Genomic DNA, 14584 nt, shown 5'->3' with positions numbered 1-14584 from the left:
CTTGAACCATATTTAGTCCCTTTTATCCTTTCTTGTCCCTCAAGCAAAGTAACAATATCCAAATTTCAACATACAAAGCCAGCAGTTTTCCTATTTTTCTGTAACAAACATTCTGAGAAAGAATGAGAACAATCCCATTCACAATAGTATCAAAATACAAAAATATGACCGAGAACCATGAAAAAAGCTACTCAAAGAAGTGAAAGATTTTTGTGGTGTGTCTCAAAAAAACAAAACAAAACTAAACAAAACAAAAAAAAAACAAAACAAAACCCTCAGAGAGAGTGAGCCTTTTAAGCAAATGGTGCTAGGAAAACTTGAAATATCCATATAGAATGAGATTACAACTACCTTCTATTGTTTTAAAAAAGATTTATTTATTTATTATATCTGAGTACACTGTAGCTGTCTTCAGACACACCAGAAGAGGGCATCTGATCTCATTACAGATGGTTGTGAGCAACCATGTGGTTGCTGGGAATTGAACTCAGGACCTCTGGAAGAGCAGTCAGTGCTCTCAACCACTGAGCCATCTCTCCAGCCCCTACAACTACCTTCTAATTCTTCCCAAAATTCAATTAAAAATGAATTGTTAATGTAAGACCTGATACTGTTAGTGTCAGGGGAAAACACCACAAGATTCGAGGACAAAGGGAAACTTTATGAAAAAAATTCTAATAGTTCAAGAAATAATTCCAACAATGAACCAATAGGATTTCATCAACGTAAAAGGCTTCTGCACCATTAACCTAGTAGAGACAGTCTAGCACAGGAGAGAAAGCTGGGTACGTGGTGCATCTAGCAGAGAGCAGAAAAAGTTAAATATCACAAAACCCAAGTTGTCCAACCAATAAATGGAGAAAATAACTGGACGGAAAGTTCTCAAATAAAATACAAGTGGCCGTTCTCTTGCTTCAGCAACTTGAGTGGGAGCATCTGGAAAGTGAACTCAGAATGAGAATCCACGAGCTGTAAGAAAAGGCAGACAAGCTGTCATGGGGGGAAAATCACCAACTTTGAGAAGGCCAAGCTGAAAAAAACTGAGATGCAGGAGAACACCCTGCCGACCAAAGAGACCACTGAACAGGAAAAGAGAAGTGAAATCTCCTAAAAGCCTAGGGGAGGAAGAGCCACCTGCAAGATGGACATGAGCCACAAGCTGCACTGTGAACCCAAGCACTCTGAGCTGATGCCACTGGCCTGCAGGTCTCTGAAGGGGACCCTCCCCTACTAATCTGACTGCCAAATCTCACCGGTTTGCCCTGGGAAGTTATAGAAAATTATTTGTATAATTGATGAAAATAAAACACACCTTGTGGCAAAAAAACAAAAACAAAAACAAAAAAACAACCCAAAAACCAAACAAAACAACAACAAAAACAACCAAAAACACGTGATCAATTAACAGGAAATGTTCAACAGTGACCGGCACCAGGGCAGTCACTCCAGTGGAAGCTGGGTGAGCTGCCATATCTTTAATCCTAGCACCTGCACAGGCACAGACAAGTTTGGGGACAGCCTGGCCCACACGCTAGTTCTAGGCCATCAGGAACTGCAAAGTGAGATTCTGACTCAAAACTACAGTAACAACAAAATCTACAATGAGATATCACCTCACCACAATCAAAATGGGTATCATCCGGAAAATAAGTGACAAGAAATGCTGGAAAGAAAGGGTGAAAACGAGTTTGCTGGTGGAAAATAAACCAGTCCACAGCCCCAGAGGGAATCAGGATGCAGCTTCCCCTACAGATTACAAATAGGAACATAACTTAGTTGTTTGTACCCGAAGGAGTCTGAGCCAGCATAGCACAGAGACTCATGAATCCAAGACTCATAAAAGCCAAACTATAGAACCAGTCTAGAGACCCACAGACAAAGAAAATGTTGTCTCTACACAGTTGAGTTTAAGTGAGCATAAAGAAGGGTTAGATTATGCAGGAAAATGGGTAGAAATGAGATAAGCCTGCCTAAGACACAGGGTGGGCATGAGTTGGGAGGAAGAGGTCTGAGGAAAGGGAGGAAGGTAGAGGTGGAACAGGAGACCACATACTTGTGTCGTCTCTTACATGAAGAATTTAACACAGAGATACATGATATGAAAGCGCAAGAGAGCTATGTTTTTCTCATAAGCAGAATTTTATATGCATGCACGCACACATGTCTGAAAGCAGGAAGCAGAAGGGAGACTGTCTTGGGGAAAGACATGCAGGTGACATAGGAGGAGTAAGAATATTTTCGGTTTGCAATGATGATTCGAAATCGCCCCACCCTCATGCCCTGTCACTGAGAACCATTATTTTGTATGCTAGCTAAAAATGTTAATGAAAACGAATAAAACCAGGGATCTAAGTAAGTCTTAAAACAACAATAAAGGAAAAGTATCTGTTCATTTGCTCCTCTACCTACTCACACTGAGCTCTGTGAAGAACTCAGAAAAATAAGACTCTACAATTATGGAGGGGGCTACAGTAAGATTATTTTCTTTCTCCTCCCCCTCCCTCTCCTTTCCCCCTAACTCTCCCCCTTCACCCTTTCTCTCTGTTTTGCTTATTGTGACAAGGTCTTGATATGCTGCTCAGTCTGACCAGAATTTGTCTCAGCTTCCTGAATGGTAGAAGGTGGATTACAGGCTGTGTAATCAATTTATTTTCAGCTAGAACACTTTTATGAAGACAGAACTTTAAATAATGTTAGTTACAAATAATAAACACAACAAATTTATTTTCTTTAAGATATAACCCTAATGTGTCATCAAAGTCAACATTTTAATTAGTAAGATACATCTAGTATTATTTACCTCATTTTTATTTTTCAAAATATTTGGTCTCCTTTACCTCCCACCCCCTTTTCTGAGACATGGTCTCCTTATGTAGCCTCAGCTGGCCGAGGACTTGCTATTAGATCACCGGGTTGGCCCTGAACTCATGGACATCCACCTGCCTATGTCTCACGAGTGCTGAGATTTAAGACTTGATTTCCTTAACCAAATGCCTTAGTTTTTTTTTTTTTTTTAATTTATTTATTTAATGTATTTGAGTATATTGTTGCTGTCTTCAGACACACCAGAAGAGGCATCAGATCCCATTACAGAAGGTTGTGAGCTGCCATGTGGCTGCTGGGATTTGAACTCAGGACCTCTGGAAGAGCAGTCAGTGCTCTTAACCACTGAGCCATCTCTCCAGCCCCCAAATGCTTTAGTTTATGTTAGCAATTAACAATAAACTTTTTTCCTTAAAATAGCATTTTAGATAAAAATTAAAATAGTAAGCATAGTAAAAGTCTTACTTCATCAGCAAGTTTTCGATTAAAAATTCTTGACTCTTCTAGTGGCGACCAGATCTTTATGTCATAATCTATGCCAGATGAGGCTAGAACTAAAAAGAAAATTTACATCTTTATCATAAATTCAAGATGTAAATATTAAGCATAGGTGCAAAATTAACAAAACTTAGGTTGAAAAGTACGATAAATACTTCAGACGTTTTGTTTTACTTTTTGTGACAGGGTCTCTCTACACAGTCTTAGCTGTCCTGGGATTCACAATGAAGACCAGGCTGGCTGGGAAAACACAGAGATCTACCTGCTTCTGCTTCCTGAGTACTGGGATTAAATGTGTATGAGACTGTACCTGGCCAAGGATTTGCTTTACATTGTCTGGTGGTTGTGAGTTGCCTAATGTGGGTGCTGGGAACCAGCTTGGGTGTACTACAAGATTAGTAAATGTTTAGTCAGTGTCATTAATCCCAGCTCTCAGGAGGCAGAGGCAGGCAGATCTCTGAGTTTGAGGACAGTACAGTCTACATAGGAAGTCCAGAGTCCAGGACAGCCAATCTTCTATTACACAGAGAAACCCTGTCTCCAAAAAAATAAAAAAAAAAAAAAAAAAAAAGCAACTGTTTTTAACTGCTGAGCTATCTCTCTGGTCTTTTTACTATATAATTAGTTGTTAGTTATAATTTTAAATGTTTCCTAAAAGTAACTAAGTATAGAACAAAAATTTAAGACCACTTTGAAGCCACTCAAATTTCTGTCTTTATTCACTGTTTTCTTATGAAATATACAGTCACTTGAAATTGAAGGCAAGAACAAGCCAATTCTCTCATATGCTAGTAAACCAATTCTGACCTGTGAGGACATAAAAAGGCTTGGAGATTTGTTTTGAATACATGATGAATAACTCAGTCATGCCAGACTCTAAGAGACAATAAAACGTAAATATTAGAAGAATAAACTTATTTTTTAGAATATCTGTCCAAGGCACATTGTTTTCTTTTTGAGGTTTGGAAACCTTTAAAAAGTATTTATTTGTCCTTTGAGGATACCATTCATGTGTACACACTGTTTTGATCAAATCTATCCTCGACTTCCTCTCCAACTCTTCCCAGACAGACACCCAGTCCTGACTCCCTCCCAACTTTGTTCTCATTAAATCCACCGAATCCAGTTAGTGCTGCCAGTATGTGCCTGAGCTGCAGCCACCAGAGCATGGGCACACGCTCTGCCAGGAGCCACATCCCAGAGGAAATGGCCTTTCCCTTTACCTGCAGCCATCCACTGCCGGTATCTTCTTAGCTAGGGATGGGGCTTTGTGAACCCTGTCCCATCCATCAAACAAATTCTTCGTTTTAAACCTATGTAGCACTATGACTATCTCTGGCAGTGCTTAGTAGGATCATTCAGATTTCTGTAATATTCCCTATGGCTGATGAACAGCCGCAGCAATTCCCAGTCAATAAGAAGCTATCTTACTTACTTGGGTCAAATGGATGGGGTTGCAGGCAGTTGACCACATGATTATCCGCCTCTAGAAGCATCAAATGCTCAGCAGTGTGCCGGTCCCAGATGAAGATATGGCCACAATCGGAACCGCTCATTACAAAGTTAGCACCCCAGAAATTGGCTTCTTTTATCTGAGGGATTTTATGAAACAAGATAGCTAAGTCACAGTTACCAAAAGAAAGACAGATTATAATCTCATGTTGAAAATAAATTGGTTTTAAAAATAAAAAAGTTAAATACTAAAGTTTTTCTTCTAAGAATCTTAAGAGCACTGGGAACCCACCCCCGCCCACCCCCCTGATTCCCAGAGCAAATGTCAATGGTATTTGACACACAACAGGTGCTTCGAACATGCTAAATACGTAAGTGGAATTTCTGGGCTTAAAACAGTATAATAGAAAAACGTATATACTTACAGATGAACTTTCTAAATTATAGCTTTATAAAGAAAACATTTCATAGAAGAAAGGAATTGTTGTCTTTTGTATTTGCCAAGAACAGAAAGTATTTTTTCATTAACTGTTAGAAGCTCACAGAGTTAAGAAGAAAAGATAAACGTATCTTTACTCAAGCAAGTAAAGAAATGATACACAATCCTCTTATCTATAGCTATCCTATTTTAATAAACATACAGGCATAAGAAGATTTTTATACTGCAGACACTGTCTTCAGCTTCTGCAGCCCCCAGCGCTCACACTGCCAGCAAGGGAAGGAGACCCTGCAGACACACCGAGCTGCTGTGCACTTGGATTTTCATCTCTTCTATGCTAAGACATCAACTGAGGGCTCATGCATGTTAGGCAAGCATGCAGCCACTCGGTTAGACCCTCAGCACACGTTTAATTATTTCTATCTAACATTTTAATTGGAAAAATGCTAAAATATAAATTGGATATGTCTATTAAAATGTGTGTTCACTTAAAAATGATGGAAGTGTTACTCCCAAAGACATGTACATGGGGAGCTAAATACGTCTTCCCTTCAGTTTATTCTTTACCTTTTCCTTAAAATAAGGTAAAATACAACCTGCAGATACTCTGTGGTAACACTTCAGTCTTAGAGAACACTTTCTAGGTAGGAACTGTTTGAAGTAATAGTTACATTAGTTGCCTTGCACAGGATATGCAGATGTGGGGATTCTGAACACTACAACTGATCTAAGATCACCTGCTCTGTCCTGGCTATTCCAAAGATAGAGAAATTAAACCAAGGAGTGGCAGAGTGACCAAAGCCTCTTTTTAGTTGCTAGCTTAAAAGGTGTTATAACTAATGTGTCTGTATTTTATAATCAACCTGGATTTTCATGTACAGATTTATTTTCCAAACTAACAACATGTTGTAAAATGAACTTTAAAACATCGAATAGTAAACTCCAGGGGGACGCAAGCACAGACAGAACAAACCAACAGCTGCTTGCTCTAAGCTAAAATAATCTTTCTAGCTTACATATATTTCCTTAGTAAGGTAGAATTTTCTTGCAATATATTACCAGACTGAAAGAAACATGCTTCAATAAAGAAGTAACAAAATCACCACAGAAAAACCACGAACTGCAATCTCATCAAAGAATGGCATGAGCAGCTGGTACCATTGTCCGGGAGTTGCGGTGGCCCTTATAAACCATCTTTACTAGTGGCCTCCTAATGTTCAAAGTATCCAATTCTTCCATTTCTTTCCTTTCTTTTCTCCTCCGGAAGAACTCTTGAATGCGGGCAACAGCGGAGCGCCTATGTAGTGCATATTAAAACAAAAACCAAGAACAAACATTCACAAGCAACTTCTGAATAGTGAAAACATCAAAATATAAGTCTATAATTTATTTAAAACACATTATTTTAATAAAACACCTCCAATCAAAAGGCAGACTTCATCATAGTAGTTGAGTTACTACAACAAGATATTTAGTTCAGTGATCACTTAGGAACTTGGTACTGGTTGATAAAGTAAAGAAAATAGCATGCGACACACTAGTTCCTAAAGTACTATTTTATAAAATCAAATGAATTCATGTGTAATTTCATTTCAAGTAAAAACATCCAATTTAGCCTTGTTTGATGATCTAGACCTGGAATGATAACCTTTGGGAGGCAGAGGGGAATCAGGAACCAAGACTGGCTTTGACTACAAAGTGGATTTTGAGGCCAAGGCAACTTAAGATGCTATTTCAAGAAGAAGAAGAAGAAGAAGAAAAGAAAAAAAAAAAAAAAAAAAAAAAAAACCAACTACCACAACAACAATGCTCTATTCAATTTTTAAATGTTTCTCTTTATAAAGGCCATGAAGAAAAGCCCAAAGAAACTAAGAGTAACATGGTAACAGCAGTAAACTAATTAGTTAATAGTGGCTAACTAATATTATGACAGTTTAAAGACAGACTAGTCAAGAAGAGGACAAATGTCAGTAAGAAGTAAAATGAAGATCTTCCACTAGCATCTCCTTTATATGGCTTCACACCGAAGGAGAGATTCAGTTACTGAGGCAGATTCTGTTCTCTCTACAAAGGAGTTGATGGCAGTAGTAGCTACTCAAGAACAAAGGGCTCATTTGAAGCTCATTTTATTATCAAGGGAATACACTCTTCTAACTCCCAATATCACTTAATTCTGAAGCTTTCTTTAATTTATCACTTAAGACACCACATATTCTGACATGCAGCAGATGGAAAGTCCATAAGATCTAAAACTACAAATTGGCAGTTAACACAATGACTAAAGCACAAAAAGATGATAGTGCATCAATGAGAAACTTCTCTTCACATTTATCAGACTGAGCACCTCAGATCTAGACGTCTCCTCGGAGCCCTCTCCCACCCTCTCCCTACCCTCGGGGACCTTCTGACCTCTCATATCGTGGTTGGATTGTGGACTTTGCACATTTGCACACACTGTGTGTTCTAGCATGTGTGTGGCTGCACTATAGTATGTGTACAGGTTCAGCTTCAGTGAACAGTCACAGCTTGGGAACAACACAATTACACAGATTCTGACTCTTACCAGCAGTGTATTGATGTTCCAGAAAATAATACTTTTGAAAAAAATTAAAAACTATATATTAAATGTAAAATATGTATAAAACTTTAATTTGGCAATTTTACATATTTAAAAAGGTCTTGGGAAAGCTGGGTCCTGGTGCATGCCTTTAAGCCTAGCAGTTGGAAGGCAGAGACAGGTGGACCTCTGTGAGTTGGGGTCAGCCTGGTCTACATAGAGAGTTCCAGGACAACCAGGGCTACAAAGAGAAGCCCTGTCTCAAAAGAAAAAAAAAATCTTGTGGAAAATACAAATACACATTTCCTTAGTAAAAACTGCAGCTGACAAAAACTAGATATTAATCTAAATGTTCAGAGAAAAGCAAATTTGTGTATTCATAGAAACGGTTTGGGAACAGCAAATTGTTAGTGATAACTTTTATGTTACAATTATGTATTTCCATATTTTGTTTAAAAAATTTTAAAAGAAAAACTGCTATACTCCGGGCTATCCAGGCATATTAAAAAGCATAAAAACTGCTCTACAGAGTAACAGAGCATTTGACTAACAAGCACATTGAAGGACTAAATAAGCAAGTGTAAAATTAATTGGTCCAGAATTTCCAAAGTACTAATGAATAATATCAGTTATTTACTACAATGAGAGGAAAAAAAAAAAACCTAAAACACAGTAACACGGTAACTCGGCAGAGTGAAAATGTGTCTGATTAAACCAAGTCTACTCATGACAGAAACTGTTAACACAACAAGGCAGAAAGAAATGTTTGGAACCTTTTGTAAGCTCCTCCCAACAGCCCTAAGAACCCACCTACTAAACACAACAGTGGGCATCCTTCTCACAGTCCGGGTAAGATGCAATACCTAATACTTATCAGATGGTATAGTAAGACAAAAAATGAGTAAGAAATGCCTAAATTAAAAAAATAAAAATAACCTATGGGCTAAGAAATAGAAATGCTAGAAAATCAATATAGCTGGAAATACAATTAGTATACAAGTTAACTGTATTTTTTTAAAAAAATCAGCAAAACACAATTACATAAAAATGTAAAAGATCACATTTGTTACAGTAACAAAAAATTAAAATTCTTTTGTAAGATTTAGAAAACTTTTTGTAAAGTATTACAAATACCACTGACAACACCAGATGTGTTGGGTGTCTCTCTCTCTGTGTGTGTGTGTATGTGTGTGGTGTCCAGGACCCCTCTGGTGTCTCCTTTAATCACGAGCACCTTATTTTTCAGACAGTCTCTCACTGAAACTGGTGCTCCAGTTTTAGCCAGACTGGCTAGTTGGTGAATCCCTGGGACCTGCCTGTCTCCAGCTACTTGCATGATGCGGGTACAGAGGTGTGCCATTGCGCTCAACTTTTATGTTCATGATGGGGATGCAAACTCAGGTCCCACTGCTTGCAAAGCAAGCATTTTACCCACTGAGTCATCTCCCCAGTCACGGAAAGACATTTAAAAAAAAGATAACCATATCATATTTATCTTTCACTGAAATGTATAGACTTATTACACCTGTAACCATCATCTGAGGATTTATGTGTGGAATTGGAAGTTGATTATATAAACAGTAGGCCCAAAGCCATGGTAGTGCATGCCTGAAGTCCCAGCTGTTCTGGATTCAGAAGAAAGAGGATATTTGCATAAGATATGTCCAGCATCAAAATAGTGACACCTGGAATGCAGCAGATCACCAGGTTGTGGGACTGTGCCCAATCCAGCCTGGTCAAAGTCTCTCAAAAAAGTATACTGAGGACAGACACTAGAGGGTGGCAGTGAGATCCCAGGAGAAAGAGCTGAGGGCCATTTTATTATTCAAAGAGAGTGATATAGAATGACGCTTTTGCAGTACTGTAAAGCATATTTATACAACAGTCTCTCGTGAGGACTGTCATCTCTTAGACTTTTATATTTCTAATTTATTTCAGCACAAATTTATAAAAGCTGTGTGAGAGATATCAGGAAAATGCTGTCTTATAATTTTATCTAAAAAAATTACATAAAAACTGAGGCAGAAAATGAGTCTTATTTCATTCACTCCAAGGGGTCAGACAGTGACAGTTTCTGTTTCAGCATCAGTCTCTCTCACAGTTTATATGTTTGAACCTTTCTAAGACCTACCTGAAGCAATATGTTACTTTTTAGTTGCAATCTTTACTTTAAAAGCAGAAACCAGCATTGGGTATTTGGGAATAAAGTTTAGTAAGTTAAAAACATCAAAAAGCCCTGAAATAAATTCCATTTTTGTGTCATTAAACTAAAATGTAATAGTCAATAACAAAATCATTTGCAAAATTATCGACTTCAAAATATATCTTAATGTCAAAACAGCCTACAAAGACCAGCATAAAACAAAACTGAGGGTTTTTCTGGTGACCTGGATTTAATCTCTGGATCCCTCATAATGGTGGAAAGAATGGACTCCACAAAGGTATCCTGATTGTCACACCACAGTGTAGTGTGTACCCTCAAATATACATACAATAATAGAAATAAATCTTTTTTAAAAATCAAAAATGAATTCAAACTTACTTAAGGTTCTGAGGACAAACATTAAGCAGGAATTACTATAGATTTATGATAATTTTGGGCTTATTTTACTATTTCTGAATTCTATATAAGAAACTAGCTTTACATTCTGATTGCTCCTATATATTTTATGTACACCTTTACTTTAGAAACTGGTAATATCTGAAATCATGCCACTTCTTAGTCTGGCTGGTCTGATAGTCCGTAGGCTTGCATAGATGACTGTTAGAATATAGGGTTCATTTTAATGTTCCACTGAAAACTGTGTAACACTATAGCTTTTCATTTAAAGATACATTTAAGAGTTCTTTTTTGATATGTGATACTCAAGTTATTTACTACTTCAAGAAAATGGCATTGAAAAATCAGAATTTTAAAATCTAGCACAGAATTAAGTGAATAAAAAGTACATATGGATAACAAAAACTGCTAATTAGTACGCCAATCAAGTTTTTAAGAAAACGTAAGTTGCATTTTTTTAACCAACTATCAAAACAAGTACAGGGTAATTGAAGGACCCCATTTTAGACCATAGCTACTTGTTACCACACTTGAAGTGAACAGCAGTTACATCTACACACACAAAATTTCTTTTCCTTTTATCCCATGCGGCACATGCAGAGAAATACAGTTTGTGAAAAGCAACCTGTTTATAATGCTTAGCACTCGGTTAATAGGAAAGGTGGTTAGCTGTAGACAAGAGAACCTGGCCAATCATTCATAAAGAAGAAAAGAAGGAGCATACTGCATTACCTCATTATTCTATCACCTACTGTTGTTCCTCTGATATTAAATCTAGTGAAGGGAACACAATAAAGTCACTTACGAAGAACCAAATACGCACCGCATCACAGTCATCGCTTTTTGTCATCAACCATCTCAGTCTAAAGGACTTTGTTTCCCTTTGTCACAGTCCATGGTAAGGAATGTCACCCAAAGAAATGGGCAGGAAGAAACCAAGGAAACAGATACACTCACTGAATTAGGGTTAGGAGGAGACCACACTGATGTCTTTTACCGTTTGAACGCCCGCAGGTGCAGAACTTCAAGGCTAACTGCTCTCTGGGAAATATACAATGGAGCTGACTCATCTGTCCTAACCACAGAACTGGAACAAGCCAGACCAGAACCAGAGCTTTTAACTCCCTAGGAACCCTAGTTTTTCTCTTTGATGATTTCTCTGCGGTTTTCTTTAATAAGGCAAGTGGAATCATTAAAATACAGAAGGAGCAGGTTATAATGAGGGAAGAGATGCTGGCACAGTGAAGTACAAAGAATGCTTGCTCTGCAGAGTCCAGAAAGGCTGATTGGATCAAAATTTCTATGCGAATGATATATACTTTAAAAACCACGCAGCAATACAGGATTAATGCCTTAAATCTTTAGGAAATTAGCTCCAGGGGAAAATTACTAAATCTTTAGGGAAAACTCATTAGAATGATAACATCTTAGCTATATAGAGCATTAAGGGCTTCACAAATCTCATTTGCTTATCTTTTTTCTGGAGTAATCTTGTTTTCTTGATTTAGCAAAGAAAAGAAAGAAAGGAAGGAAGGAAGGAAGGAGGGAAGGAAGGAAGGAAGGAAAGAAGGAAGGAAGGAAGGAAGGAAGGAAGGAAGGAAGAGGGCAGGAGGAAAAAAAAAAGCTACTGTTCCATTTACTCCACGACGTAGCTGGCACTGTAGGCCTTTAATCACAGCACTCTGGAGGCAGAAGCCAACAGATCTCCGAGTTCAAAGCCAGCCAGGGCTACACACACTGAGACACTGCCCGAGAGAAAAGAAAGGTGAGGCACTCTCTCGTTCTAGGGTACATTCTGATGCTCATGGATCCAGCGTGTGAAACTAGTGAAGGAATGAACACACTAATTCTATCTTTAACAGCACCATTAGTGAACACAATGCATTTTGTCAGCTCATTTCCTATTTAATGTCTTATGCTTTTATCCAGATAAAAGAGCTCATTTTTTAAAATCTGGATTTCTCTAGTAAAGACATTGTAATAGATATACCTTGGTTCTCTCTGTGACTGATTTATTATAAAGCAGTAATCAGCAAACTGTCTTTACATAAAATCTTGGTCAGCTGTTTATGACCTTCAAGTTATGGCCAGTATTTTTATTTTAAATGGTCACATTTAAAATAGTATGTAAGTGCCTATGTAGTAGTTTCCACTTTATTCCTGGCCAGCAAAGCCTGAGATATTTATTATCTGGCCTTTTGGATGAAAAAAGTTGTCTGAATACCTATACCTGTTCCAGCTGTTTTTATATAGATTTGCTATAGTTAGAGAAAAGCATCGCACATTTAAAATATCCATGTTATTGTTGTGGCCTATGTTTTCTAAGGCTTTGTCTTTTCATGCTTGGTTTCAGCCCCAGAATGCAAACCTGCTTAATATTAAACAAACCTTTAAGAATACTAAGAGTCAAGTATCATGACCCATGCTGAAAACCTCACACTGGAGATGGGGGCAGGAGAATCAGGAGTTAAAACCCACCTTCAAATACATAGCAAATTCAAGGTACATGAGATCTGACTCAAAAAATGCAAAAAGAATGTAAATAGATGTGTTATGAAAATCATTGCTCGGCAATACAAAGGCTCCTTTGGTATTTTAAATTAGATATATGTCAATGACTTAACTACATGAAACCTTTAAAGTTTCATTTAAAAGTTACAACTTAGCAAACAAATGGAAAAATTAACATTGAGGCAAAATTATGAGATATACTATAGTTTTCATGTAAATTAAAAGTTTAACTAATTCTATATTTAACTTTTAACTATTTGACTTTTACCATACTTATTGTGAGGAACATTTCTCTATGCTAACTAAATTAGTTGACTGCGCTTTTTAAATAGCAGCAAGAAACTGTTCTGGGCACATTTTTAGCACACTGGACTTCTAGACTGGACCTAGAGTGACCAAGTGGCAGGAGAGTGACTTCTAAGTTATGTATTCTGTTAGCGGGACATTCCATCAATGTGTAGGATGTACCTTAGCATCTTCAGAAACAAAAAGTAGTCCAAATATTACTAACTTTAAAAATAGTAAATGATTTGGGTTCTTAGTAAAATTTGCTTCTTTTAAAATATAAGTCGGGTTGGAGAGATGGGTCAGCCGTTAAAGGCTAGGCTCACAACCAAAAATATAAAATATAAGTCACTTATTATCTACCTCTAAATTTAGAAGCAACAAACTACACCCGAGGCCATAGCAAGTGGTCCCTCACTAAGGAGAAACAAGCTGCAGCAGCCTCAAGGAAGAAGCAAGGGCAGCCACAGCAGGTGCATTCTTCATTCAGTGAGTTCTAATGTCATAGCAAGTGCTGCTAAGAGAAACAGCACAGGAGAACCAGATGGGGAGTTCATTTAACATTTTGGTAAAGAGCTAGGAGAGGCTGGACGTGGTGGCTGATGCCCATAAAACCACCACTTCTGAGGCTAATGCGGGAGGTTTACTTTGAATTCAAGGCCTCTGAACTACAAAGTGGGAATTGTGCTTGCTCTTCCTCTATGTCCTGCATGCTGAGATGAATGTGCAGCAGTCCAGGGGACAGCTCCATACTGAAGGAGCGCCGCATCACCTCAGTTGGGGATGCTGACGCACTGCAACGGCTCATTTAGTTTCAGATTCTTAGTTTTTATTTATGACTTACATGCTTTCTTCTCCAATAAATTACTAAGTTTTCTGAAGACCAAGAATTTTATTATTACTGTTACTACTCTAAATTTATGTCCTACAAAAGCTATGTAATATGCAGGCCAAAAAGGTTAAGTAACCCAACTATACAGATTATTAAATGATACCCAGTTTTTAACAGTTTAAAATCTGGATCTAATCATAACATCTGAGTTTAAGCTAATACATGGAGAGGAGGTAGTCCTGGTTGCTACCAGAAACAATCTTCTAAATATTTAACTAATCTAATTTAATAGCTAGAGCTTTCTAGGTTAGCCAAGTTTCAGATACCAGCTTTATGGCAGATCAAACCTTAGGAGAATGATAAATCATCAAAATACTATAAAAATGATAAATGTTTTAAAAACCATCAGTTTGATTTTTGAATCATGCTATGCTTGGTAACTTTACCTGTATGTATTAAGTAGTAATGATCCTTTAAAGAATCCTTAATTTATACACACACACACACATATACACACATATATACATACATATACAAATATACACACACATATACACACACACATATATACATACATATGCAAATATACACACACATATATACATACACACACACACACACACACAC

At 37.5% G+C, this 14584-nt stretch overlaps 1 protein-coding gene across 7 annotated transcripts in view; it reads right to left on the bottom strand.

Annotated features, from left to right (window-relative positions):
• Positions 1-14584, bottom strand: part of DCAF6 (DDB1 and CUL4 associated factor 6) — a 104417-nt gene that overhangs the window by 4008 nt on the left and 85825 nt on the right. For 4 of the 7 annotated variants that reach the window (XM_080935477.1, XM_080935479.1, XM_080935480.1 and 1 more), the window contains 4 exons: positions 11062-11103; positions 6371-6509; positions 4757-4913; positions 3289-3377 (listed from right to left, as the gene is read on the bottom strand). In XM_080935477.1, the coding sequence (XP_080791603.1) occupies positions 3289-3377; positions 4757-4913; positions 6371-6509; positions 11062-11103 (427 nt within the window). The remainder of the gene's footprint in view (positions 1-3288; positions 3378-4756; positions 4914-6370; positions 6510-11061; positions 11104-14584) is intronic. The other 3 variants (XM_080935478.1, XM_080935483.1, XM_080935482.1) reach the window with 1 other exon arrangement.

This window comes from Micromys minutus, assembly GCF_963924665.1.
Source record: "Micromys minutus genome assembly, chromosome: 1".
Taxonomy (NCBI): domain Eukaryota; kingdom Metazoa; phylum Chordata; class Mammalia; order Rodentia; family Muridae; genus Micromys; species Micromys minutus.
The sequence above is the reverse complement of the archived record's forward strand: the minus strand, read 5'-3'. Positions and strand labels throughout refer to the sequence as shown.